The following is a 26,863-nucleotide window of genomic DNA, read 5'->3' as shown; positions in this document are numbered from 1 at the left end:
AATCCTGTCAGCAGATTAAAGGACACTGTGTCACACAAGTTGATCAAAATACAGAACATAAGAAGATTCTGTTGCGCATACGAACCAAACCAGACCTTGAGGGTGTTGTTTTGTTTATGGGTAGGGTTGCCTGCTTTTATGCTTTGTTTTAACAGACAATTACTTAAGAGTACCACAACGGCAAACATGCGTCCCAAAGTGGGATAGCGTCAGCCAAGTCCAACGTAGGTACAAATGATGTGCTCTCGCTCATTTTGAGTTGTGATCGTGGCCTTCTCTGTGTCAGTTTGAAAATACCCAATCCGTGGTCATCTGTCTGCTGAACCAATCTGACACCAAGAAAGATTGCATGGTGAGATGACCAACACTCTTCGGGTTCCATCATTCTTGAGGACGAAATGGGCCATTTAGCGCTCCGAACTTGCCAACGGGGCTATAGGAGCTTGATGCTGCCACCAAGGCCGAAATCGGCGTGCAGACACGGATGGCAGAGGCCGAACATGCGGATCCGCACACTTCACTTTTGTTCCTGGGCCTTGCTGAGGCTATGTTTGCTCAGGATCGGCTTGAAGAAAACTAAGCCCACGCATCGACTTAACGTGGGCTTCTGACCTGCCCCCAGGCGCATACACGATCGGGCTTCCGGTTTGCCTCGGCGACCGAGGCAACCCGAAAGTGATGGACAAGAACCGGGATCGCATCGGAGAGCTAGAGCTGAGACTCGGACTCGCCGAGGCAAGAAAATAGATATCTCACCTGCGTCACCGACATGGGGTAGTTCGATAGAATCCGATACGAGTAGACATCTTATCCATGAATACTATTTGATTCTTGGTAGAACGAATGTAAAAGCCTGTAAGATTTATACAGCCGGGAATACCAGTTCTTTCGGGGCGAGGGCCGACGTTTAACTCGGTCCCGGAGTATCTTGGATTATGATTGTTAATTCGGACTTAGGTACACATGAGACGGAGGCTGGAACTTAGGCCAGCTTAGATGAGCTAAGCTCCGAGGTAGGGTAGCTCCTTTCTTTTGGTGCACAAGCGCGTGTCATGACTCGCGACGTCTGTCTCATCTTTTCGGATTGCGCTGGCGTGAAGGTCTGACTTCTTTTTCTTCTGTCTGTGTGGATGGATGGGTATCTAGGTACGTACCGTACCTTGTCTACATTTATTACTCGTTCGCAGTTATTAGGTGAGATTGACGGGCAATATTTTGGATCGGATGGCAGAATGTGATTTGTGCAAGAATCACATCTGTAACACTGGCAGTGAGTTAAATGACCGCAATATCACCAAAATCCACCTCCGAACAATCTTATTCATCCCATTCGGAGCGCCTCTTCTTCGAGGTCTATTTCGACTACGACCCTGATGGCGTTTGCCTTGGGCATTCTCATTCTGAAAAGAGCAACCTTTTTGAGTTTTATGCAAGACTATGCGGGGACTAAGCCTACCTAGCAGGACTCTGTCCGAAACTAAAGTCAACTGGCAGGCAGCAGCCAATTTCTGCCTTCTCAATACTCATCTGACAACCCCTGCGCCACCAGGCACCGACGGAGCAGTCTGTGCCGGACCGTGGCGTTTCTTTCTTTCCTAACTCTTTCTTGGTTGCTATAGCAGATTTGTCTATTCCTGGGTCGTCCTAACCCAATATCGGATTGTTTAAGGCGGTCCTGCACGAGCCGCCCTGTGCCTTGATTGTTAGCGCGCAACCGCCTGGAACAGCCACAAATTGCTTCTGTCACTTCGAATTAACACACGCCTTGACTGACGCCCACTTCCAAAACCCCTCCTCATTTCCCCATCAAAACTCATCACCCGCAGCCATTTTCTTCAAGAGTCTTGGCCGGGGCCTAGTATAGTAATGATCGAACGAGAGAGGGGCTCAGCTCGGGACCCTGCATACCTCGTAGACCTAAACCCACACAGGAAGTCCTATGCAAATCCCCCAATTCGCGGAACAACGCGCTTCGATCCCGGCTTGCCCGATTAACCAATGCTCGTGCTCGGATGCTCCAAAATCCATGACAGTGAGCGGAGACTATAGTGAGATTACTAGTGTAGCTCACATCCCCTTCTGGTTTGCCACTGTTCGTGCGACTTGTTTCCTTTCTTGTCGTCATTTTGACTTTTGGCCATGTTGTGAACCATCATACCTGGAGGTTAACAGCATCAAGACGACAAATCCGCAACCCCAACGTCCACACCAATGGCTCGTGTCACCAGATACAACCCGAGAGCAGCGATGCTTCTCCCCGAGGGTCTGCTGCCCTTGCTGGCACTCTTTCTGTCCACAAGCCCCATCATGGCGGCGGCCGCAACCATTGTTACCGCTGGGCGCGCCCTCCCGGTTCCCGAGGGTCAGTACCCGCTCCACATGACGATCCCGGCATCAGCATGGCAGCCTACCGAGACGGCTGGCTGGACAGTGGATGCTGCTGTCAACAAGGACGCCGATGCTGCGATGAGTGGCTTCTCCCCGCGGCCGACAGATGGCCCTAGGTTCGGAAGCATGGATATCTTCAGGCGGCAGGCCGCGACGCTGAAGCCCAACGAGTGCGGTTTCTTGCCCAATGGAGTCGCATTTGCATGCCCGGGCGATGGAGCATCTTGCAAGCACGATGGCACGCATCTGGGATGCTGTCAAAAGGACGGGTCATGCAAGTTCCGCGCAAAGACGTGTATAGATTACAAAGCGTCGGTAGAAGGGGCCTGTAAAGCCGTTACTGACCCTGCGACGCGGTGCTGGTGAGTTGAGGTTCAACTGTCTGCCTTCTGGATTTATCTTTTCCGAAATTTCTCATCTCCCTTTTTTTTCGTATTTTTGTTTTTATGCATCTCTTTTATATACTGTAATCCAAGCTAAACGAAATCGGCGTACGAATAGCTCCGAGTCCAGCAATGCGTTCTGTTTCACACTCCAGTTCTCCACGAGCACGGAGCCAGGCAAGATTATAACCCTGCTCGACTGCCAGGCGAGCCCCGGCACGGGGATCCTGTACAACAGCCCGCCGCCCAAAACGACGACGACCAGTCAGACGAGCAAGAAAACAGCGACGACGTCACCGACGAGCACGCAGCCCGCCACTACAACGTCGGGGTACGGGTCTGGCCCGACCAACACCGGCGACGGCGACCAACCGGGGAATCCGGAGCAGCAGCAGCAGCCAGGGACGACTTCATCTCCTAGTGCCAACAAGGGCGCAATTGCCGGCGGCGTCGTGGGCGGCGTCGCGTTCCTCGGTCTTATCGGAGCCGCTGTATTATTTCTACTCCGGCGCAAGAAGGCCGCCAAAGCGCCCTTGTCAAAAAATGGCGGCGACGCGTCCACGCCCGGAGCCACGTATCCGCCCACCAGCCCGTATCAGACGCATCTGTCAGCTTCGTACGGCAGCCCGGCGGATACCAATACGCCCTTTAGCATGGAACAGCAACAGCAGCCGCAAAAACAGGGCTGGTATCCTCACTCCACTCATAATAGCATAAATGGCACTGCGCAGTCGACAACGCCTATGCAACAAGGTACGTGTCGCCGCATGAACTTTTCGCCATTGTCATCATTTCCCTCGGTTGGATGTTTTGATCGTGTCGTCCAATTTTGTAAGTTTTCTGCTTTGTCAAGATCACTGACACCACACACAAACTCAGAATACTCCCCATACCGGCCACCTGCACCTCCGGCAGAGCTGGACCATCCGCATGTAATCCACGAATTGCCTGGCGACATTCCGACGCCCCGGTAAGGTACCACCAACGGGTATGAGAAAGGCGTTGCGGGCTCTATTTTCCATTCACACTTTGTCCAGTATAGAAGTAACCAGGGCGCTGTCCACTGAAGCCCTTCCTGACTATCTTGTACAATTACCGGAATATGCATGTCAGCTAATTAGTTTTGTTTTTTTGATACCCACTTTTGGCATGTACATGGGACAGATAGCGCTCCGAGACTTTGATAGTCGAGTCTATTCTTGTTACAAATTACGATGTGCAGACTCATTTTGCTTTCTAGTGATGCCACATGAGCCTGTGTTAGTATTACAGTAGTGCTGAACAATAGGAGAGGTCAAACAAGGAACATGAAGAGGCAAGATGAATTGCGAAGTAACCACTCCGTATTTGGAGGCTCTGTGGTAATACGCAAGGAACCCTAACAATTAAATACGCCAAAGGCATTCGTTGCTCAGAAACGGCTTTCAACTGTATTTGGCCAAAGCCGTTCGGCGTTGCCTTTTAATGTAATGATACAGCTCATCGAAGTTTGTGTGATGGCTTGGGCTGCCGTTTTCCCAAAGTCTTATTCTCACTTCCAGACGGTGGAGTAAGATGATGGTGTGGTATCTCTGGAAAAACAAATCATAATACCATCGTCCAAGCCCGATGAAGTGGGAACCCTTTCCCTTAACCCCCATTCCCCCCTCCGGCCATAGGGGTCTTTCCCCCCTTCATCAAAGAGAAAAAAAAAGTAGAACAGATCGAAAATAGCTACGATAACAAATGCCGAAAAAAAGAGAACCCAGTCCGTGGCTAACACTCAACACCTGACCTGACCAAACCCAAAGTGACATGAAAGAAAATAGCGCGCCTGTGGCATTCCGCCCGATCAGAATGGTGGTTCATGATCTGACGAGCTGGAGACTTGATTTGATCATCTCAATGGTCTTTCAGCCCTGGAGAATGGTTCGCGCAGGCAAACGATCAGGCGAGAATCAAGAGGACTCATCCTCGTCGCCGCCAGCCTAGAGTAAAGGGGTTAGTGTGCGTTTCGCAAGTCGAGCGACACAATTCAAGGAAACTGGAACTCACCTGGTAAGCAGCCTTCTCGTCCTCGTATCTCTTCTTGTCGGCAGCAGCTTTGGCGTCATATGGCGCCCTCTGCTTATCGCTGAGAGCCTTCCAGCGCTCACCGAGGATCTTGCCGACCTGGCCGAATGTGACACCGGGGTTCTCCTCCCTCACGTTGTCGCGCTGCTCGTTGGCGAAGAACATGTATGCGGAGAGACCACGCTTGGGAGCCATGGGGTCCTTCTTGGCGCGGCGCTTCTCCGGCTTGGCGCTCTTCTTAGTAGCGGCCTTGGGCATGGTGAATAGCTTTGACTGATTGATTGTTAGGATTCAGTCTTGTCAAAATATATGGTAAGTGTGTATGGGTTGGTTGTAGGTGGGGGAATTTTGTGGGCAATATGAGGTGCGATAAAGTGGTGGATGCAAGTGGGTGGTAGTGGGATGTGCTTTGGTGCCTGATTGACGCGTCGTGAGGTGAAAGTGATTTTGGCAGCGATGGAGCTTGACGCGTCCCCTCGGTGGGCGTTGAATTGGGCGCAGAGTCAAGTAGACGTTGTCGCAATCGCAATTGAGCCCGAACGAGGATAGAAATGGGGATTCGAAGCTTGGAATCGGTTGACTGAGTCCAAGTTACATACCTTGAGAGGTTTTTGAGAAAAGTCGAAATGTGGTGTTTAATTGTGCAATTGTCTGTTTGGTTGTCCGGTCAGTTGTTTTGTAGATGATGATGATGCCGAATGGCGGGTATCGATGGAGTTGCTGATGGGCCCGTTGCTTTGTCACGTTGTAGGGGTTGGAAGTTGAGGTGCAGGGAGAACAAGATGAAGGTAAATGCAGGTGGTTTAGAAGCTCTGCATGCGACCGAAGCGACTGTGAAATCCGAAGAGATTTTGGACTTTTGGCAGCGGCGACGACGCGAAAGTCCTCAAAGTAACGCACCGCTGCGCTGGTAACGATGCGCGGCAACGGGCGTTACAATGATGCTCAATGCGCGGCTTGTATGAATAGGTGCAGAGGACAATTGGGCTGGCTGGCTGCTGCGATGATTGCGGTGATGGGTAGAGTGGGAAAGTAAGGAGGTACTTGTGTTTTGGTGGGTGTGCAGGCGGATTCGGAGGTACTCACTGCGTTGCGATGAGAATTGGGTGCGGATTTTGTATGGGAGATTTGGCTGTGTAGAAAGAGTGAGAGGCAGAGGAAAATTGTATGGGGGGAGGTTAGAGGGAGCGCCTTTTTACTATGGGCCGGCTGATTGTGAGGGACTGGGCCAATTTGGGAGGGGAGCTTGCCTCGCGCTGGTACCCTCGCCCACACCAAAGCAAGAGAAGAGAGAGAGCGCGCGCGCGCCCACACGCACCTGGCAGGCAGGCCACCAAAGAGGGAGGGGCAGCTGGCTGGGGGCTGGCTGGTTCGAGCTTGAGTCTCCGTCTCTCGCACTCCCTTCCCTCCCGTGCCAGTGCAATTCGATTTTCCTCTCGTACTTTCCCTCTTTTGTCAGAAAGCTACCTACAGTACAACCAGACGGCGCATCACATCGAGGCATGATTTGTAGCCAATGGCTTGCGCATGCAAATCCTACTTGGTGCAAATTACGAGACTTTTCCCTTTCATTTTTTTCATTTGTTTATTTTTGTTACCAATACTAGTAAGATACCTAAGCCGAGGTATGCTTCCCTCAATTTGGGCATAGGTAGCGCATGTTGCACAATAGGTACTGTAGGTATGTATGCATCTAAATTGGCTACATCGTGTTCCTGAGGAAAGGTCAGGTACCTGTGGTGGCTTCTTGCTCAAAATCAGTAAGCACAGAATAGGAATGGGGGCGATTATGTGACGACCAAAAGGCAAGGTACCTTCACCCAATAATTTGCACGGTGCTGCGACACCAAGGCAACGCCGGCTTTTGCCCGCTCACTTTACTCAGGCAAGGAGAACGCACACAATGTACCGCTACGTTCAGGTACGGGTACATCCCTGACTCCCGGGCCACCACTTCTTTTGATCTCCCCTCAATTTTTCAAACGAGACTTTTGGCACTTTTCCTAGCAGAGCCAGTAGCGGGGACTCGATTGCCCACCCGCTCACCTTTTTGCTTGCTTTTGCCTATCAGCCTACCCTGCCTCGCCTGCCATCCATTCCATCAATGTCAATCAGAAGCCGTCGTTGCTGTGGAGGCCATTCCATCCCGGCAATCCCTCCTAGGTGATTCCAATCACGCTCTCCTCTTACGGCTATGCGGCGGCTCGAGCCCGTGAGAGAAGCAAGCGGGAAATGTCACTCCCTCACAGCCCGTTTGGGAAGTACCCGCCGCGATGTGAGACGGGAGGTTCAAGGGCGCAGATTTCATTTGCAGACTCTCGGCTGACCAAAGTTCCTTTGTATCTGTGTACAGCCGTGTTTGGCAGCCAAGCAGAACTCGACTTCTAACCCATTTCCACATTATGCCCCTGTCTTCGTTCTCTGGTTCCTCAATTACTCGACATAAACGCAGCAACACTTGAATTGGGAAAGAAGTGCGCCCCAATCAAGTCAGTTTATGACCACCTTATATGTTTAGCCATCGGGGTTGGCTGTGGTCGAACAGTGGGAGGAAGCCCTTTCCTACGTTATGCCATGTTTCTATGCTACATACATACCTTATGCAAATAGATCGGCTCCAGCCAGTTCATGTGCTCTGTACTGTAATATCATACCGTTTGTCAATACTGACTCGATAGATTCGAGCCACTCGCAAATACTGCGTATTGGCAAGGCAACAGAGTTTGCAGCGCCAACAAGGAATGCGTGAGAGTTCTTGTCCCAAGCGATCCCGAGTCCAGACAATTCGCGCTTGTTTGTCTTGGTGTGGAGGTACTTGTACAGGAGGGCAGACTATTGCTACTGTACACTACTGCTTGTTTCGCCGTGTACCGGTACATTAGAGCCGGGGTGTCCTCTCCCCACAACACAACTTGTTTAGCCCCGTACGTAAGCAAGTACTGTAAGGTTACGGAACCGGTAGGTCGAGAGCTTGGTAAATGAGAGTGCCTGTCATCAATTATTGGTAATTGCATGCTACTCCTTAGCTAGGCTTTCCGTACTCCAAACTGGACCCATACCATAGATAGGCGTCATATCAACCGCAAATATGATGGATTCATGCTAGGGAGCCAAAGATGTATCAAGGCATGTCAGAAACTTGGGCGACACGGGACGCGGGTCGCGGGTCTTGGTGGTGGGTGTGGTGCGATGCGAGGTGCTCCAGAAAAATCCGTACACCTCGACACAAGTAAGAAAAGTCAAGACGAGTCCCACTTGTGTGGCCACTTGAGAGCATTGATGGGAAGAAATGTGGGGACAAAAGCGTGCTGGGTAAAATAAATGGCGTCGTGCTGGTAAATGTGAAATTCTGGCACAGCCCACCTGGCCTTGTTTTAATCCACAGTCGTCATTGATTGGGTGGGAACGCGGGCTTGTGATGGAATGGGATTGAATTTGGGGGAGTCAGTCCGTTCCGCGCGTAGCCTGCAATCCCTTGCCCCCTTCTCACCCAAATCAGCACCGCGCCTTAGCGTCACACAAAACCCAAGTGCTGTCTGTTCCCACCCGCACACCCGGATCCCCCTCGTTGCCCAGCAGCGTCCAGATCTACCTATCTACTGTAGGTCCAAATTTAGTCTAGTCTAGATTCCATTGTTAAACGCGGCTGGTCTATTCAATCATGCATAGCCATGAAGTAACTCTCATCCTTCTAATTTTGTCAGAAGGCATACGTAGGCTCCTTAAGGTTTTTCTAATTATTTTTCTTTTCGCCTACGTTCAAGGGCTGTAAACGTCGAGCGTCAGGCATCTCATATGCCGAATGGGCAACTTGAGGCGTGAGCATTTAGGTACCGGATATTAGTCGCTCACATGGCCAGTATCTCTCGGCACTATTTTTTTTTTTTTTTTTTTGCGTTGTTGCAAACCCAAGAAGGGAACTACAAGGTTACTCGCAGTAATTATAAGCTCGTTTCCTGGTAAGGTACTAGACCTGGAATTACTTACTATGTATAGCTTTCTTTATTCTGACAATGAGCTTATAAACATGTGGTCAGGCCACCCGAAAGAGGGGTCCAGTTCACACATTAGAATCTGCTTTGATGGGAATCATGCAACCGGGTTCCCTGCTTTTCCATCGCGTCTCCGCCCATACAACGTCTACCAGCTTTGGACGCGCCCATCATGCATTGTTGCGACCCGCTAGCTTGTAGTGCAAAGTTCGTGGGAAAGACGCGCCATATATGCAAAATTGCAACGCAACTATCCCAATCATCACTGTATGATGACGTCTTGGATCGAACACCCACCTTGACCTTGAGCTGAACACAGTACCAGCTTAATTGCGCTCTGTTTTGCTGCTGGGCAAGGCCATGTGCCAATTGCAACGTACGGTATGATCGCTTCAGCCAGCGTTTACTGGATATGGCCGTTTCGAGATTCTTTTCCTCCGTCGTCATTCAGAATCTAGGACGACGTCTCTCAACACGGGGTCCCCTACCCAGTCCACACCACTTCCTACAACGACTGCGCTTGCCGTCCCCTTCATGATGCGCCAGCGCCGCCGGCTCGCCTGCACCTGGCCCTCGAGCCGCTGAATCTCGGCCGCCGTTTCTGGGTCCTCGTCCGCTGGAACTCCCTTCCTCCTTGCCTCGTGCTCCTCGGCCAGCTGCAGCATTTCGGCTGCGAGCTCGACATTCTTGCGCGACAGCGCCAGGCTCTCGGCTTCGACAGTCGTGAGCTTGTCGAGGGTCTCATGCAGCGCGGTGGTCTGCTTCGCGACGTCGATGGAGATTGAATCACGCGCTTTGAGAGAGTCTTCGAGATCTCTGTGAATTTTTATTTGATGTGAGTATTTGTATATTGCCACCGGCGTTGATGGTTTCAGAACAGTGGTATTACGGAGGCAGTTGCGTACTGCTCTATCAAATTCGTGTTCGTCGCGCCATGGACGGCATGGAGGATTGGGGTCGCCGAGACAACGCTCTCCACTACCTGGTTTCGGAGCATGTAGCCTGCGCGGGCATCGAGCAAGCGGGCCTGAGCTGCCTTGACAGCTTCGGGGGTATCCGGCTCAGGGTTGGATGCTATTGCAGTTCACCGAACGGAATGTGAGTCAATGAAATCTAGAAATGACCTCTCAACGCGAAAAAAAAACACTAAGCCGTGGATTTGCGCGGCGCAAGGTTCGGCGTACTTGGTTTGTAGGCATTGCGCGCCTTGACGAGCGCGATCTGTAGCTGTAGCTCCTGGAGACGGTCGAACAGCTTCAAAACGCGCTCTTCGTCGGCAGAGAAGATGGGTTGTGTCGCGTCGGCATCGGTGGGCGCATCTTGCATTTGAGCATCTTCTGTTGGCGGAACTGATGCCATTGCAGCTGTGACCTGTTTACAAGGCAATTAATTCTAAATACTTCTACTGACCATTATGGACAACCCCTCTTCCATTCGCGTTCTTGTTCATCCACTAATGGTGCCGGGCACAGGAAGAGGAACAAATTACGCACGGACCATTGTGGACGATGCGTCGATGCGGGTAGCCAAGCCTGGGCTCACAATGAATTCTCGGGAGTGATTTTGTTTCAAATCATACACCATCTTCTTCCTGCGATTCAACACAGTGCCTGACCCGACACTGTGGAATCGCGCGGCATCTTGCTGAGTCGTGGACACCCTGCAGCACTTTAAGCCTGCTTCTAGAAGATCCTCCCTGGATTTGCTAGAAGTGTTAAAAATTACTGCGCACTATTTTCAAACCCGACCTGCAACTACGGGTTTGTTTCGTTGAGGTTTTGCTGGTGGCTTCAGTCATTCAAGATACAGGGTAGGTAAACATCAAGAATGAAATGGCGCCGCCACCGCCTATTCTTATCCCAACATCTTGGTAACCACCAGCAATAACAAACCAAAGACATCATCTCGCGATCGGCGAATGCCTCATGTCCCACCTTGCAAGACTGGCAGTCACAGGCAGATTTTAGTTCAAGCATAACAAAAAGGGTTCGTGACAGCCATGGCTGTTGGTCTGCAGGGCTCAAAGAATGTAACCCTTACATAAATGCAGGTACTTTGACCTTCGGTTTCCTGATGGAATAAGCAACGCCAAGATAGAAAAAAAAAAAAAAAAAAAAAAAACTGCAAAGGAGACTTATCTCTGTAGAATATTGACAAAGGAGCATTTGTTCTTCGTTTATCAATTTGATCATGCCAATGTCTCAACTGGCTGTGGTTCTAGCTATCATGTATTGGGCTATTAGCACACACGACCTTAGAATGTTGGTGGAACGGCACGTCACGTACCTCAATCATGTGGGTGGGTCGTCACGCCTTATCCTCTGCTTATCGCAAGCCATCCAGGAACCTTAGCTTCAGGTAGCATGGTGAATGGGTGCCTACCACAGCCATCGAGGTTCATCGTTCGCGCAAGGGTCATCATAGGCACCTGCCTACCTTACCTGACTGAAGTGCCTCCTTTGCCTGGCCTTCTATCTGCACTCAATCCCAGGCATGACTCTGTTCGAATATTCCACGTACCTACTCACTCACCACCGACCTTAACTCTGGCTAAGGTAGCTTGTCGCGTACAGCATCAAAGCAAATTCTATTTCCTAGACGACCAACCTATCGACCCTTGGTCTAATCAATCATTTCGCGACCGTGCAAGCCCGCGCCGCAGTGTGTTATCCTATCGATTTATCTAACCACCCACCCACTAACGAGCCCATCCGCATTTACTCCGATTGACCTACCTTGCCTGCCTTACCTATGCATCATCGTGACTTGGCTTCTAGCCTCTCCTGCCCGCTTTACTTCTGCTCCCTTCCGCCAAACCCGTAGTCACCATCTTTGTCTGCACGTTCGTCAGTTCATCACATACTAGAGATCCATCTATTCTTGCCTGGTCGTATCCTACCGCCATCAAAGGCCTGCGCTATTCTGCAGCCACCGCACGCCGTCGGCTCCCCCGCCAGCAGCCTCTCTCGCACCGCAAGCGCTAGCAAGGAGGACATGTACTGGCATGATATGCGATGGCGACCCAGGTGTTGATAGCCCACTCGGGCCAACGCCTGCAGATAGACACTTCGCGCCTCACAACGTAGGATATTATCCGTGCAAGCATCGCGCTGTTATTTCTGTGGTGGCAGTGACTAACTCCCTCCAGGCTCGATGAATTCCGCTCTGCCGTGTCCCGGTCGACCTCGATACCGCAGAACTGTATCATCGCCCTCGTGCCTCCAGGCAAGGCTCTCAGGCCACAAGCAATCCAGATGGAGGTTCGTCCGACTGTGTTATCCCCATATCTGGTGCTTTGGAGATGGGAATTTACCATTGCTGACACAACGCTTTACAGAAAGAGATATTTGTATACGACAGTCGGATGACCCAGACTGGAAACCCCGGGTCCCCTTTTCCCGTCAAACTGGAGATAGACCTGCCGAAGCCCTACGCCATCACGAACCCTCCAAACGACATAATCGACACGCGTTCGCTCGAGTCATGGCAGGACCTGTTCAGGGAGCGGCGCGTCTGGTCGCATAGGTTGTCAGAGGATTGCGAAGCCATGGAAAAGGAGGCCCATGGCCAGTATGAGGCCATGGACAACATGCTGTCCTGCTTGGATGCTGCAGTTGCGAACCTTGAATCCGTTGTGCGCGCCACGGAGAACAAGTACGAGGATCTGAAGAAATGGGCAGCCTCGGAGCAAACAGACTATAACGAGTTGGTCACCAGGTGGGAGCAGAATCTCGGTCTCGCGCGCAGTATCCCAGTGTCGGCGGCCATGGTTCGCCTCATGACAGGGAAGGACGTAACCGGGGCCAAAGGTCGCCCATCAAAACAGGCGACCTTAGAAGACCTAGTCGATTTAGACTGCGCGCGCAAAGAAGGCCGCCGAGCGCCCACTGTCTTACGCAAGTTCAACGCGAGGATAGCGGATCTGGAAAAGGCCGAGGGACGTCTTATGCAGAACTTTGAGGAGCTCGAGGCCGAGTTTCGACGGGTCATTGGGAGGTCGGTTATGGGCCACTCCCAGGACGCCACTCAGCTCCTTCAGGATATCCAGGCGCTCGCTGGCAAAGTCGAGAATGATTATCACACGACCATGGACTACTCGACCTCGACCAGGGATTTGCTTCAGGCCTCCAAGATTGCACAAACACATACGGAGAAGCACCTACCAAGTCTGCACAAACGTGCGCTTGAGATGGACGGGATGCTTCGCTATGCAATCAAGGCGCGGAACGCATTAGCGCTTGAGCAAGCAGAATTCATGCGCAGCATAGCAGACGTCAGCAAGCTTGATATGCAGGTCAAGTCTTTAATCAACGCAATCGCTGAAGATGAAGAGCTGGCCACATTTGACTATCTGCGCCTGATCCATCAAGTGCCATACATGTATGCAGCTTTTACCGCCGAAGCCATACGACGCAAGGAGTGGTTTGACAAGGTGAAGACGGATTCGACAACCCTTGCGAATGAGATGGCACTTTTCCAGGACGAGGAGGCCAAGCGGCGGAGAAAATGGTACAAGACTATCGGGGACACTAGTTACGGCCCCGAGTCTTTGAGCACTGAAAACAACGTGCCCGGACTAGAGGTAAATCTGCTGGGCGAGGATGAGCTTTGGCCAAGCACATCGAGAAAGGATCTTGAGGACTTTCTTGAGCTGCTGCAACGTCAACGGGCAGATGCAAGCATCATTGGGGATGTCAGCAAAATCATCACGGAGCTCAGCAACCCGACGAAACAACAGTTCAAGCGTCTCAAGGCGTTCAAAAATGGCAGCGTTCACGACTCGGCACTTGGCCGCAGCGGCTTGATGATCCGGGGAGATGATGAGCTTCTGAGATCTCTGCAGGACGACAAGACAAAGCTCGAGACCAAGCTTAGGACGGCGGAAAGCAGAGTTAGGAGGTTGGAGGACTTGCTCCACAGGCAAGGCCAAGCCTCGAGGCCGACGTTGGGAAACCTATTCCAGAATCCGAGTCAACAACTCCCAGAACGGAGCGGGTCTGCACAATCTGTTGGTTCTCCCGGGCTTGTTGGTGACCGCCGGCAGTCGGACGAGGTGGGAAACCAACTTGTACAACGCGTGGCACAGCTAGAGAAGGAGCTACAGGAAGAAAAAGAGCGCAATGCCGCACTCGAAAGAGACGTTGCCGATCGCACCACGCACGCCAATGACATGAAGACACAGATGGACGAGGTGAATGCGACCAAGAAGGATCTTCTCGAAAACATGGAGGCTCAGAAACGTGAATTTTTGGTGGAACGCAAGGCTCTTGATGAGGAGATACGTAACCTCAAGGCTAGGCTTGAGGAGACAGAAGACGAGTTCCACAACATTGACGAATCTCGCGAGCATGAAAAGACCTCGTACGATGAAAAGGTTCAGTTGTTAGAGGCTCAACTGGAAAGCTTGGCCAAGGAGAAGAGCGACGATGCTCTGAAGGCGCAAGGCCAGGTCGACTTCCTGCGCAACGAGACGCGACTGCAGCGAGAGAGTAACGAGGCGCTACAGGCGCAAATACAGGCGTCTCAGGACGAAATTGGGCAGTTGAACAGGAAGCTCAAGACCACAAATGAGGCTGCAGAAGTACAGCTACGGGCTCTCAGAGAGCTTCATACAACTTTTGTCAAGAGCGCCTCTATTCCAGATGATGTGAACGATCTGGCGGATGCTGTATTGAACAGTGCAGCAGAGACTGTAGCCCAGGTTCAGAACTCGGATGCTGACATCTCAATATTGCGCTCGAATCTCGCAGTCGCCCAAGACGCTGCGAAGGACCTCAAAGCTCAGCAGGCAAACGCACTGGAGAAGCTGGCGAAGGAGGAGACTGCGTCGATGCACCTTAGGGAACAGTGTGATGAGCACAAAGCCAAGGTCAACGCGCTTGAGGGTGAGCTAGCGGATGGCCGCAAGCAGCTCGACGAGCTCCGCACCCAGATTGCCCAGGGAGAGACTGGCTCCGAGAGTCTGCGGACGCGTCTCGAGGAGGAAGAGAAGAAAATTGTCCGGTTGACCGAGGATCTCGCCTCCAAGCAATCACAGGTTGGGAGTTTGGAAGAAGAGCTTAGGCTATTCCAAGAACGTCTACTGGATTCGCAGACCAAGTTGACAGCCTTGACACTACGCACCGAGACTCGAAACGAGCGCACCAAGGACATCAGCCAACGCCTTTACTCGCAGAATGAGCGTTTGATGCGCTTACTCGAGCGTCTAGGCTTTTCAGTCTCACGCGAGAACGGCGTCATGACGATACAGAAAATCCCTCGAGCAGAACGATCGACGATGAACCTGGCAGCCTCATCTACGCCTGATGCCAGGTCGCGCATAGCAAGCGACCCAGCGGACGTGGAGCTACTTTACTGGATGAATGCTACTGATGCAGAAGGCGAGACGGAGAAGTACGATAAGTTTGTGTCGACCCTCGGCGCATTCGACGTGGACGCTTTTGCAGATACGGTATACCGTCGCGTTAAGGACGTGGAGCATATCGCCCGAAAATTGCAGCGTGACGTGCGCGGTTACAGAGAAAAGACCCATGCCTTACACAAAGATGCTCACGATAAGATTGCATTCCGCAACTTCAAGGAGGGTGACCTGGCCTTGTTTCTCCCGACACGGAATCAGACAAACGGCGCCTGGGCCGCCTTCAACATTGGGTTTCCTCACTACTTCCTGCGCGAGCAGGAGCATCATCGCCTAAGCAATAGGGAGTGGCTTGTTGCTCGCATCACCCGCGTTCAGGAAAAGGTGGTTGATCTCTCCAAGAGTCTTGATACGACAGAGAGTATTAACGGAACCAGCGGTGGTGCTGAGGATGATAACGACAATCCCTTTGACCTATCGGATGGTTTGCGCTGGTACCTTATCGACGCGCAGGAGGACAAGCCAGGGGCCCCCAGCACCCCAGGACTTGGAAAGACGACCGTTGCGAGCACCAAGGTCGAGGCCAAGGGGGACATGCAGAGTCAGCCTAGGTCCACACCTGGCGGGCTAGCAGTACTGGGTGGCGCCAAGCCTTCGGCGGTCGATGGTGCAAGCAAGAGCCTCTCCAAGAGCCTTGAGAGTCGGCGGTCCAGTACTTCGTCGACACGTCGACCGCTGCCCTTCGCTGGGGCCCTTAGCCGCAATGCTCCTGGCAGCGAGACTAACAGCCTTCGTGCCGTCGCTACAACGGCACCCGGCGACGGCGCCGGTTCGCCATCAGGGCCCACGAGCCCCAAACCACACCTTGCACAGGGTCTGGACCAGGATGTTCGTGCTGCTGCGCTCCCAGAGCTGCAGCAGCAGCGAGTCGAGGTACGCAACGACAGCAACGGTGGTGCGATAGGTTCCCTCCTTGGCCCTACATGACCTGGCCTGCTGATTTTCTGTTCATCTGCGTTTTCTGCTTTTTTCCCTTATATAGAATCGGTTCGAGCAGCAGCAGCAGCCGATACAACGGGAAAGCCCAAACAAGAGAAACTTTGTATGGTATCATATGTGGAACCTTGACCTCTAAGGTTGCAAGCAGGGGAGTACTGGTATAGACCACTTGGTGGATTGTAAACTTGGCTCGTGTTATTATAGGTGTGCTACATATTGGGTTTCGTTTCTTTTATATCCCTTGTTTTTTCAGGATACACTGTACAGAGATGGAGAAATCATGGCTCATCTTTTAGCAAAGGCGCTGGGCTTTGTTTTTGCATCACCTGGCGTTCTGAGGAAAGGACTGGTAATATCCAGAGCAATTTGTTTGGTAGCTAGCCACCCCCCCCTTTTTTTTCAAGCAAGGACATCTCTGGAGTTTTTATAATATTCACCAACAAGTTACCATCAAGTCATTGCCCTAGTTGATACAGGTGTGACAAAGTCCAATTTTCTTTTGAGCAAAAAAAATCCGGACAGAGATGCTCAAATTGTCTATGCAACGTGTAAATTGTACAGTACAGCAGAGGGTATGTAAACCGCCCCATCTAAGCAAACATGATATGATACAGCCAACAGGCAGCTCTCCCTCATCTTGAGCACCTAGTCGGGGGTTTTGTTTTTTTCGTAGGTTTTATGGGACGATTTATTGGGCACTTTTGTCGGCCATATCCACAACCTCCATAACCTTCTTGATGGGCTTGACGCCAGCCTCGGCGCCACCGGGGACCTCGATGGTAATTTCCCACCTGCCCAGCTGCTTGACCTTGTCGCCCTCGACGGCGGCGACGGCGGCGGTCGCAGGGTCGCCGGCGCGGACGACCTCGCCGTTCTCGAGCAGCGCGCCCACGATGTTGACGTGCTTGGCCTCGACGGCGATGAGCGACGCTACGCGGTGACCCGAGAGCAGCTCCTTGACGCGGGCGGCAACGTCGGCGGTGCTGACGGACCCGAAGATAGCAATGGGCTCGGGCGGCGCGTTGGCAGCGGACTCGTGCGACACGCTCGCGTTGCGCGCTACCAGCGGAGACCGGTACACGGCCCTCTCTGCCACCGCCGGGCTACTGTCTTGTTTGGTCTTGCCGCCCGCCGAGATGGCAGCGCGCTCAAAGGTCAGGATTTTGGGGAGCAGGTTGTACAGAAGGGCGGTGGCTTCTTGGGGCTGTTTTTTTTTTGGGTGGAGGGGGGGGATTGTTGTTAGCTATTATTGTCTTCTCGCGGCTCTGTGTGATGAGGGCCTCCCCAACCAAGGTTTGTGGAAGGAGGGAGATAACTTGAGGGGAAAGTTTACCCTGGGCGGCTGGATCTTGACCACCTTGTCATCGGCAGCCTTGGGCTTGGTGGCCTTCTTCTCAACCGGCTTCTCGACCGGCTTCTCGACCTCCAAGCCGTACATGGGGTCTCGCTCGACGATGGCAGACTGGTCAACGCCCAGCTCGATGAAGCGCTGGGGCGTCATGTACTCGACCTTGCCGTCAGGGTACCACATGTTTCGGACGCGACCTCGTGGGGCCCGGAGGATAGTGTCTGTTTTTGGCACCATTTTCCTGGTCAGCTTCTCTTTGTTTTTCATTGCTATTTTTCCCTCTCCTGATACCTGCAGCATTGTTTCCTTTTTTTTTTTTTTTTCCCCTCCCTCCTTTTGCAAATTGCAGGGCAATTGGATCCATGTTACAGACTTTTAGGCCCATACTCTGGGACATTCTTAAGCAGCCGGACGACGATGCCGCCCTCCTCGTCCCTGTCGCGCGCCGTCTTTGTCTTTCCACGGACCTGCGTCAGAACCAGCGAGGCGTTGCTGCTTCCGTTTATGCTGGTGGCCAGGGCCCTTCTAAGGCAGCCTAAGCAGGTGGGTGGTCTCCGCGTTATCATGACGGCTTGGTGGGATCGTGAGGTTTGTGTCGATTCGGGAGGTCGTTTCAATTGGGGAGCGCCGTCCCCCGATGGTTATCGTTGCCGAATTGGCCGCTTCTGCTTGTAAACTTGCCCAAAAAAAAATTATTGGAGCTCCCAATGCACAACCGCCGTGCTGAGAGAGGGACGTGCGTGCGAACCGGCGCGCCGAGCTCCACTAAACCCCGGGACGGGTGGTCCACTGACAGGGAGATGGGCGTCTAGTGTAAGGTGATTGGTTGAAGCTCCAAATGCGTCGGAAGCTCTGAAGACCAAGATAACCTTGTGTTGAGACTTTATTACAAGTAAGAGAAGGAGATATATAGATTTCTCTGACAAGATTGGATTGATTGGGATAGTGCTTTTCCTGGTGGCAGAGAGGGAATTGGCCTCTGTCTGGAGGCTTCTTTGGTGCTAGCTGTATACCGTCCAGGGTGAGCTTGATAGAGCTCGAGTATGCGATGGCGGGGTCATGTCGCTTTTGCAGTTGACAACGAAAATTTATTCTAAACGGGCAGCCGACTTTTCTGTTTTCGTTAATTCCTTTTTTATTCGTTAGAAAGGCCCTCAAGCTACTTGGTTTACATGAGGTGGCTATATAATACAAGGGCTGTGAGAGTATATAAGACTTAAAAAGATCCAATCACATTTGTGCAACAGATATTTCGTACCAAGTTTGTGAAAGACGCGGTGATGAGTCCTGGAATGCTAGAGTTGCTCGTGACGACGGACAAATTTTATAATAACTTTTTTTTTCTCTCAAGCCTTTATAAATAGTGACAAGGACTCAGGATCATCAATCCGTAGTCTTAACGGAGGAGACAGGATCTAGAATTCATAGTAGTTGCCTTGGGCCCGGCGCATACTCCTGAATCAACCTCATAACCCCTCTTCGTCCCTCACACTTTTCATGCTCATTTTTTCCACTTACCACAAGCTCTCATATCTCATATCACCCACCGCATCCGATTTTTATTCTTTTTTCTTCACCAAGCCCCCCAGTTCTATAAAAGCCAGTACAGATTATATCTTTCCCAGGAAGGAAGAAAGAGAAGACAACAAACAACAACAACAACAACAACAACAACAACAACAACAACAACAAAAATGTCAGCCCCGGTCAGGATATCCGTCCTCGCCTCGGGCAACGGCTCCAACTTCCAAGCCCTAATCGACGCGGTGCAAAAGACCCACGCCATCCAGCCAGCGACCATCGTGCGCCTGGTCGCGAACCGCAAGAACGCGCACGCACTGGTCCGCGCCTCGGACGCAGGCATCCCAACCGAGTACTTCAACCTGGTCGGCAACGGGTTCCAGAAAACGGGCGAGAAGGACCCCGAGGTGAAGCGGCAGGCGCGCGAGAACTACGACGCCGCGCTGGCCGCGCTCGTGCTCAGGGACGAGCCGGACCTGGTCGTGCTCGCGGGTTGGATGCACGTCTTCTCCGAGGCATTCTTGCGCCCGCTCGAGGCCGCCGGCGTCAAGTGCATCAATCTCCACCCGGCCCTGCCGGGCAAGTACGACGGCGCCAATGCCATCGGCCGCGCGCACCAGGACTTCCAGGACGGCAAGCTGGAGGGTGGCAAGACGGGCATCATGATTCACTATGTCATTGCCGAGGTCGATCGGGGAGCCCCAATCATGGTTCAGGAAATTGAATGTCGGCAGGGAGAAACATTGGAGGAACTCGAGCAGAGGATACACTCGCACGAGCATGAGCTCATCGTCAAGGCGACGGCACAGGTGGTAAAGGAGATTGCCGAGACGAAGAAGAGGTAGCTGGGATGTTGATCGACATGAACAAAAATATAAAAGAAATTGCATACATCACATTGCCCCCTACACATCATTCACTTGCACATACAACACAACCATACACACAAATAGTAAAGGATTCAAGGGCCTCAGGGCATCTCAATTTCATATTTGCATTCCGAAAGCTCATGAATATTCTTTTGTTGCCCATTTCCACGCCGAAACCCATGCAAACTCCTGTAGTGTGAGAGTACTGGCTAAAGAGTCCCCAAAGACGACCGTAAGAGACAACATGGATATCGTTTTCTTGCGTCAACCCACGAGAACAGCCAGCAGTGACAAGCCCATTGAACAAAAACAAAAAGAGACACCAAAAGAGGTGAACAAGGCCATTTAGACCTTGAAACCACGCGATCGTCTGCGACCACGGGCCTTCTCGAACTTGCGGCCCTTGGACTGGACGTAAGGCTTCTGCAGAGGTTGTCAGCATGATTCATTCCAACTCCCGCATTCAAAATACCACCGAATCCAGGAGATCGTACCTTGTGCTTGTGGGGACCGAAGCCGAAGTGCTTGAAAGCCTCGCGGGCGTTCTTGGGGCCACGGAGGAGAAGGGTGTTGGCACCAGTGGGCTTCTCAAGAGCCAGCTGGTCGAGGGTGATGGCCTGGCCGCCGGCAGCAATGATGCGGGCACGGGCGGTGGCGGTGAAGCGCAGGGCAGCGACCTGGGCCTTGGGGCACTCAACCAAGCGGTTGTCGTCGGTGACGGTGCCGACAACAACAACGGTCTTCTTCTCGTTGCCGTTCTTCAGGTTGCCTGCGATGCGCGACAGGGAGACGGGAGGGCGGTTGGTGCGCGACATAAAGAGGCGGCGGAGGACAACCTTGTTGAAGCTGGAGTCGGTCCTGCCTATATGGAGGGTAAGAATTCGAGTCAGAAACTTTTCTTTTGTATCTTACCCAAGAAACGAGGTGTTTCTCAGACCAAGGGATTTGTGACTTACGAGCCAGGAAGCGGTAGAGCTTCACCAAGAGCTTGAGGTAGACATTGTCGCTCTTGGGGGCCTTGCGGTGCGTGCTGCGCACGTGGTGCTTCTTAAGATCGATACCTATTCACGAGAGGACAATCCCAACCGTCAGCCTAACGATCCGTGTATGCTTTTTGTATTTTTGGCAGCTCAGACGACCTCGGATCCACGAGAAAGTGTGTGTGAATTTCTTCACACGAGACTCAACAAGGAACCCGAGGACCGGCGCACAAAGAAAAAGGGTCGCAGAAATATCGCGGGATGCAATATTTCCACTCGCACACGTAGGCTTTTAGTAAAGAAAAGCCGTCATGATCTCCCTCCCAAATCAAACAATGCTTCTCGTCTTTTTTCACGTACCCATCTTGTCGGCGTCTCGCGATGTCGCTGATCTACGAGGACGGGTGGGCGGTTGATTTGCTGCTGGTTAGTTAGTGAGGGAAGCAAAAAAGTTGCAACGGCCCACGATGCCAATGGAAATTTCGTTGTGGTGGTGCGTTGTGGGGCAATTCTTGCACGGCGGGGCGGTGAAATTCGGCTGGGCAGAATTAGGGCAGCTCCGTCCTGTTTGTGTGTCTAGTCTTTCAGCCTGACGTCTAAGGCACCATGCCATTGTAGACTAGACAAAAATATATCCATTCAATACGCTCACGTGCTGCAGGGGTCTAACCAGTCAAGGGCCCATTTTGGTCATGGAATAGTTCCTCTTGGTCCGGCTCCAATTGTCTTTGTTAAATTAGGCTTAAGAAGTCTTGCAAACACGTCAAAAATAACCTTCTACAATATCTATCTTAGATCAACGACAAATGAAATTCATACAAAGCGAATGGCAACAAAAGCTCAATATTAACAAAAGATGTCCCTTTTTAAAGCATGCTGACCCCTTTCAATGCTCTTTCACACTCTCTTGTCTATGTATGTATATATACGTAGTAATGCAACGTCTCCCGGCTCTTACCCCCAATCGTGACTCGAGCTCGGATGTCCGTCTCCTGTTTCCTGTCCGAACGAGCAGAGACTGCGACTTGATCACATCTTTCCCTCTGACTGTTTCTCCTGTATGGACCAGTGCGTGTTAAACCATGGTCGCTCCTTTCTTCCATCCTTACATTTTAGTTTGTATTGCATCTTCGATCCCAGGACGAAGAGCTTTGGTTCCGCCACTAGGTTCGGCAAGGTTGTAAATGTGAACAGTCCGTTTTGTATAGGCGTCTGCAGGTGTTTGTGGGTTCTCTGGAACCACACAGCTCGATATCCATGGACCATATTCTGGAGACGTGGAAGATCTGCTTCACTTTTTCACATAGCCCTCTCCTTAGGGTCCAAGGATACGAAGAGATCCCTGAAGACCTCAAAACTCAACCAACTTGACGCCATACTCGGCGCTACCTTGAGAAGGTTCGGTACGATGCCTTTATATAACCCCTTGATGCCCTCTTGCATCACAATTACTTTGACGGCGTCCGGGATCGACTTGTACTGGTATCCCATACCAGACATGGTGTTGATTTGGAACCGTCTTCTCAGAACGTCACTGCAGGTCGCAGAAAATCTTGGTTAGCATGCAGCACCACACAATTGACCACCAACACAAACGAGCACTTACAATGGATATGTGCAAGTCTGCGCGACAGCTCCCGAGATGGCACCTGCAAGCAGCTTCCTGGCAGCGCTGGGGTTCTTCTCACCCTCAGGCGTCAGGCGCGTGCGCACAAACTCGTACGTCATGAAGTTGAGACCGACGTATGGTGCCACACCCGTGACGGTGGGCACGATGCCGCGGTACAGCGCCATGATCCCTCCCTCGTCGCGGTACATGCGCATCATCGTGGCCATCATGCCCGGTAGCTCCTTGGGCTTGTCGCCGAGATCGGCAAACGACGCCGACTGGATCGAGAGGCGCGTCCGCACAATGTCGAGCGGGTAAGTAAAGGTCACTGACGTGATGCCCGCGATGCCGCCACATATGAGGCGCTCGATCGGCGTCAGGTCCGCGCCGGGGCTGGACTCGAACAGCGTCCGCTTGTAGAAGCCGTACGAGCCAAACTGCACAGCTGAGTACGGCACGATCCGTATGCAGTTGGTGCCGTTACCGCGCATGAAGCCCCGCCACCCTTCCTCCTGCCACATCTTCTTGAGCGCCTTGCCAACCGACAGCTTGTACTCCTCGCGCCCGGCGCTCTGGATCTGGAAGAGGATCTTCAGCCGCTCGAGCGGCGACACAACCGTCCGTGACACGGCGCCCGCGATGCCACCGGCGCAGAAGGCTGCCGTCACAGGCTGTGATAAGAAGCTTCGAAATTGCGTCAGGGTATCATTGGGTATCGAGGCAACTACCGGCGCCGTGGCCACCTGGCCAGGCGATGTCGGAGGAGCATGCGAGGACATTGTGCTGTTGGAGGTCTGCGGTGACGGAGGCGGGAGGGATGAAGTGGCGGCGCTTGTGCTCGACATTTTCTGCTGTTTATTTACTGCATCAGTCTCACCTCTCGAGTCCCGGCGATATTCAGAAGGCTTTGTTGATTTGGGCTGGTGCCTAGATTCCCGTTCTCGAGCTCCATACTATCTTACTCAAGCTCTCACGCGACCAAACCACAAGACAAACATCATGCAGCCAGGATGAGCAACTTACAGATGACATAGATGGCAGAGATATGGCACTACTATACAACGCGGTCTCTACTCGACCCTATGTGGGCTATGTTGGAGGTAGTCGGGTCCCTCGACCGCACAGCCTCGCGACGAAGCAGAATACTAGGTCGTATCGCAAGCCCAAGCCGAGGCTGAGAAGGACGGGTGCCAACGCCTGCCGCGCTCAAGAAGATCGTTTGCAGTCCAATGCTGTCGTCGAGCACATTAGATTGGTCGATTATTGCCTCAGCATTGATCTGTTGGGCTTGTTGTGAGTTGGGTGTATTTTTTTTTTTTTTTTTTTTCGTCTTGACGATGTTCGGGTAGCCGGGTTTTCTCGAGCCAAATTTCGACGCTTTCCGAGGATGGGTGCTTCTGGGATTGCTACCTCTGCCGATGCGGGAAAAACATAGTGGGCCCAAGGGGGGTCGTCTTTTTCTTAAATTAAACTCAGCTAACGCTGTAGAGTGGACAAGACAGGTTTTGTATATAAATATTCGAGAAAAAAGTAGTATGAGTTGTTAGGTAAAGTTATGTCGTCAAGGACCCGCGTTCTGTGTTTGGTTGAGAATCCCACCCAAAGGCCCATGGCGCATGGGTTTATGTCAGGTCAGTCAGAGGCTTGGAGGGCAAATGACGAAAACTCGGTCTCGAGACTTGGGAGTGGAAAGGGTCGGCTGGCTGTTGTTACCCAACCATTAAGCTCTCAGTGGAGTGTGTCCAATTGGCTTAGCCAAGATGCGCCCGCTTTGATCTGGATGGTTCCTTGCAAGCTTGCGATTCCCGGTTACATTTTCACTTTTTAGTAAAGGACACCATCATTCTACAATTTACTATTGTGTTTTATGATCATCGGTATCCCGCTAGCACATCTATCAGACAATATCTGATACTTTTCTTTTCTTTTCTTTTTCTTTTGTTTTTCGCTTGATGTGCGAATTGTAGATTTGCTCACGGCTCGGCTTTACAACCGATTTGCGGGTAATTACCACCCAGATGCTAGCTCGGCGTCTTCCTCGCACAGTAGCTTTTGGGCCGTTGATCACCATTGCCCACAGTACACCACGAGATATGAGACAAATATGACAATCCAGATGTCTTGTTTTCACAAGGCTGCGTCCGACTTGTGAAACTTATTACTAAATCAAAAGGGCGACAATCTCATCCAATACTATCCAGGAATTGGCCCGCGAACGAGCAAGTCAGGCAGTGCAGTCAGTCATTCGCTTTGACCTCGAGTTTCTCGCTCATAACGATGCTGACTCAACCAGTCAGAGCTCTTCGTAACGAGCTTGCTACATTTGACACATGCCACAGCTGCAGAGAAGCTCCTTGCTTACAGTGCTGTGGACTGACTAAAATGTCTATAGTGTTCTGCATGGAAAGGTCCGGTACTGTGGCTATGCCACCTCAAATCGGGATGGGGTTTCTCCCGTGATTTTTCCTGGGGAATCTGCAAAGATGTTTGATACATGCGTCTGAACAGGTGGACTCTCGCCAAGCTTACCTCTCGAGAGAATGATCGTACAGGATTCCATTAGGCTTTCTTGTCAACTCTGCCAATATATGCATGTCAAGAGATAAAATGGTATCCACGCGACGACGTCGATAAATGGTTAACCAGGAACGTCAGAAAAACGGAGTACTACTAAATAGCAGTCGTTGCTAACTAAAAAGCGGACTAATTACTGGATCGGGGAATTGATGAAGTGGTGAAAAAGGCTCGCTGGTATCACTAGACGCACTCGTTCGTGGATTCCGTTCCGTTCCGTTCGATCGATTCGCGTGTTTTCCCGGTACGTATCGCTCGTCTGTCTATGAAAAATATTCGACAACCGATCGGCCGGCGGCTCGAAACTAAACACATGTGATTTTTTTGTGAAACGCCAGTAAGGAGCAATCAAGTGAGTAAACCCGGAGAAAAAAAATTAGAAACAAGAGACAATGAGCCTAACTTGCCCCCAACTGGAGAGATGATATAAGACGCGGAGGGTGGTGACACGGTGCTACGCCAATTGCTGAGGAAATATATCTACTCGGCGACGTCAAGGTCTTCATCGCGAGCTGGAGGGGGACTGTCGGCAGCCGGCTTGCGGTCCTCGCCATTGGTACCGTTCTCGCGGCGGTCACGGTCGTCGCGGTCCACATCCTTCATATCCCGGTCACGGTCACTGAAGAGTAAAGCTTTGTTAGTTGATTACCGTCGATACTGAAGCATTGGCTCTATATAGCGTACCGGTTGTCGGGGCTGCGAGAGCGGTCGCGGTCGCGGCGAGAGTCCCTGTCGTAGTCACGGTCACGGTCCCTGTCCCTGTCGCGACGATCGTCCTTCCTAGGGGAGTAGTCGCGGCGGCGGGGAGGCGAGGGAGAGCGACCGCGTCGAGGAGAGCGGCGAGAACGGTCGCCACGGTCACTGCCGCGGTCACGGTCTCGGCCCGACTCAAAGCGCCAGGACGCTGAGGGAGGGGTGCGGGCCCACTGAGTCGTGTCAGCTTTGCATGTGAAATCGAATCCAGGAGAAGCTCGAGCTTACTTCGATTTTCAAAATGTCATCACGGCCGAGGCGCTTGTTGTGCATGTCGTGGTAAGCCTCGTCGGCGTCGCGGCGATCTTCATACTCGACAAACGCGAAACTGTTCATATCATTAGCGAGCGTCAACGAAAACAAGCGAACTGAGAGACTTACAGCCTGCTAGACGCAGATCGAGGTGCCGGAATATCGCATCGAACAAGGCGGCCATAGCTAAAAGAGATTCTGTCAGTATTGTGTATGATCCTGTCGGGGATTCGAGTATCCTGTTGCTACATAATAAACACGCGACACGTCATCGTGTCTGCACAGTCTCCAAGCACTACGTTGCGCCATTTGGCATCGACCGCTCGACCGTGCAATGGCGTTTGAGCAATAGCTCACGAGGAGGCAGGACGTGACGGTAGTAGGATGCGGAGGAGAAAACGATGCGATGCGATGCGATGGTCTCGACTGAAGGGATGCTGGCAACGAAGAGGGACGGAGCGACGAGGAGTGGAGGAAGGATCGTGACGTCTTTTTCTTCCCGAGTCTCGATCGAAATGATTCTAGTCGTCGTCGGTTTGTATCAAATCACGTACCGTTCGAACTCGTAGGCCAGGTCGCGAGCGCGAGTGCCGTGGCTAAAGCCAGTTACGTAGAGGGTGGTTCCGCCTCGAGACATGGCTGATAGATCAATGAATAAAAACCAGGTGCAAAAAAAAGAAGATTGCGAGGACGCGCCTTCGCCCAAAAAAAGAAAGAAAAAAAATATGTCGTGGATTGAAATCAACAATGGACTATTATTTGGACAGAAATGTCTTTTGCGAGCC

General features: G+C 52.0%; 11 protein-coding genes across 11 annotated transcripts; 5 read left to right on the top strand and 6 right to left on the bottom strand.

Moving 5' to 3' along the window:
- Positions 1-2,211: 2,211 nt before the first annotated feature.
- Positions 2,212-3,745, top strand: PpBr36_05332 (uncharacterized protein; the record flags this gene model as incomplete). The annotated part of the gene is made up of 3 exons (XM_029892488.1): positions 2,212-2,750; positions 2,890-3,524; positions 3,651-3,745. The coding sequence occupies 3 exons, from the start codon at positions 2,212-2,214 to the stop codon at positions 3,743-3,745; spliced, it is 1,269 nt and encodes a 422-aa protein (XP_029750114.1).
- Positions 3,746-4,708: 963 nt separating this feature from the next.
- Positions 4,709-5,096, bottom strand: PpBr36_05331 (uncharacterized protein; the record flags this gene model as incomplete). The annotated part of the gene is made up of 2 exons (XM_029892487.1): positions 4,806-5,096; positions 4,709-4,738 (listed from the first exon to the last, which is right to left on the bottom strand). The coding sequence occupies exons 1-2, from the start codon at positions 5,079-5,081 to the stop codon at positions 4,709-4,711; spliced, it is 306 nt and encodes a 101-aa protein (XP_029750115.1). The 5' UTR covers positions 5,082-5,096.
- A 927-nt stretch (positions 5,097-6,023) lies between these two features.
- PpBr36_05330 (uncharacterized protein) lies at positions 6,024-7,039 on the top strand (the record flags this gene model as incomplete). The annotated part of the gene is made up of 2 exons (XM_029892486.1): positions 6,024-6,277; positions 6,745-7,039. 2 exons carry the CDS (start codon positions 6,024-6,026, stop codon positions 7,037-7,039), a joined length of 549 nt encoding a protein of 182 aa, XP_029750116.1.
- A 16-nt stretch (positions 7,040-7,055) lies between these two features.
- PpBr36_05329 (uncharacterized protein) lies at positions 7,056-7,805 on the top strand (the record flags this gene model as incomplete). Its single annotated transcript, XM_029892485.1, has 4 exons — positions 7,056-7,098; positions 7,276-7,316; positions 7,342-7,478; positions 7,502-7,805. 4 exons carry the CDS (start codon positions 7,056-7,058, stop codon positions 7,803-7,805), a joined length of 525 nt encoding a protein of 174 aa, XP_029749292.1.
- A 1,453-nt stretch (positions 7,806-9,258) lies between these two features.
- PpBr36_05328 (uncharacterized protein) lies at positions 9,259-10,186 on the bottom strand (the record flags this gene model as incomplete). The annotated part of the gene is made up of 3 exons (XM_029892484.1): positions 9,259-9,631; positions 9,721-9,889; positions 10,000-10,186. Coding segments are annotated over 3 exons (729 nt in total), but the record flags the coding sequence as incomplete, so codon positions are not given.
- A 1,643-nt stretch (positions 10,187-11,829) lies between these two features.
- Positions 11,830-16,308, top strand: PpBr36_05327 (uncharacterized protein; the record flags this gene model as incomplete). The annotated part of the gene is made up of 4 exons (XM_029892483.1): positions 11,830-11,897; positions 11,964-12,075; positions 12,153-16,106; positions 16,216-16,308. 4 exons carry the CDS (start codon positions 11,830-11,832, stop codon positions 16,306-16,308), a joined length of 4,227 nt encoding a protein of 1,408 aa, XP_029749290.1.
- A 552-nt stretch (positions 16,309-16,860) lies between these two features.
- Positions 16,861-18,086, bottom strand: PpBr36_05326 (uncharacterized protein; the record flags this gene model as incomplete). The annotated part of the gene is made up of 3 exons (XM_029892482.1): positions 16,861-17,376; positions 17,506-17,741; positions 17,894-18,086. 3 exons carry the CDS (start codon positions 18,084-18,086, stop codon positions 16,861-16,863), a joined length of 945 nt encoding a protein of 314 aa, XP_029749289.1.
- A 1,128-nt stretch (positions 18,087-19,214) lies between these two features.
- PpBr36_05325 (uncharacterized protein) lies at positions 19,215-19,886 on the top strand (the record flags this gene model as incomplete). Its single annotated transcript, XM_029892481.1, has 1 exon — positions 19,215-19,886. One exon carries the CDS (start codon positions 19,215-19,217, stop codon positions 19,884-19,886), a length of 672 nt encoding a protein of 223 aa, XP_029749288.1.
- A 369-nt stretch (positions 19,887-20,255) lies between these two features.
- Positions 20,256-21,254, bottom strand: PpBr36_05324 (uncharacterized protein; the record flags this gene model as incomplete). The annotated part of the gene is made up of 4 exons (XM_029892480.1): positions 20,256-20,333; positions 20,405-20,772; positions 20,867-20,971; positions 21,251-21,254. 4 exons carry the CDS (start codon positions 21,252-21,254, stop codon positions 20,256-20,258), a joined length of 555 nt encoding a protein of 184 aa, XP_029749287.1.
- A 935-nt stretch (positions 21,255-22,189) lies between these two features.
- Positions 22,190-23,374, bottom strand: PpBr36_05323 (uncharacterized protein; the record flags this gene model as incomplete). The annotated part of the gene is made up of 2 exons (XM_029892479.1): positions 22,497-23,374; positions 22,190-22,424 (listed from the first exon to the last, which is right to left on the bottom strand). Exons 1-2 carry the CDS (start codon positions 23,342-23,344, stop codon positions 22,190-22,192), a joined length of 1,083 nt encoding a protein of 360 aa, XP_029749286.1. The 5' UTR covers positions 23,345-23,374.
- A 2,179-nt stretch (positions 23,375-25,553) lies between these two features.
- Positions 25,554-26,715, bottom strand: PpBr36_05322 (uncharacterized protein; the record flags this gene model as incomplete). The annotated part of the gene is made up of 5 exons (XM_029892478.1): positions 25,554-25,692; positions 25,758-25,999; positions 26,055-26,154; positions 26,208-26,264; positions 26,633-26,715. The coding sequence occupies 5 exons, from the start codon at positions 26,713-26,715 to the stop codon at positions 25,554-25,556; spliced, it is 621 nt and encodes a 206-aa protein (XP_029749285.1).
- Positions 26,716-26,863: the final 148 nt, after the last annotated feature.

This window comes from Pyricularia pennisetigena, chromosome 6 (assembly GCF_004337985.1).
Source record: "Pyricularia pennisetigena strain Br36 chromosome 6, whole genome shotgun sequence".
Classification (NCBI taxonomy): domain Eukaryota; kingdom Fungi; phylum Ascomycota; class Sordariomycetes; order Magnaporthales; family Pyriculariaceae; genus Pyricularia; species Pyricularia pennisetigena.
Note: the sequence above shows the minus strand (reverse complement) of the source record. Positions and strands in the feature narration are given on the sequence as shown.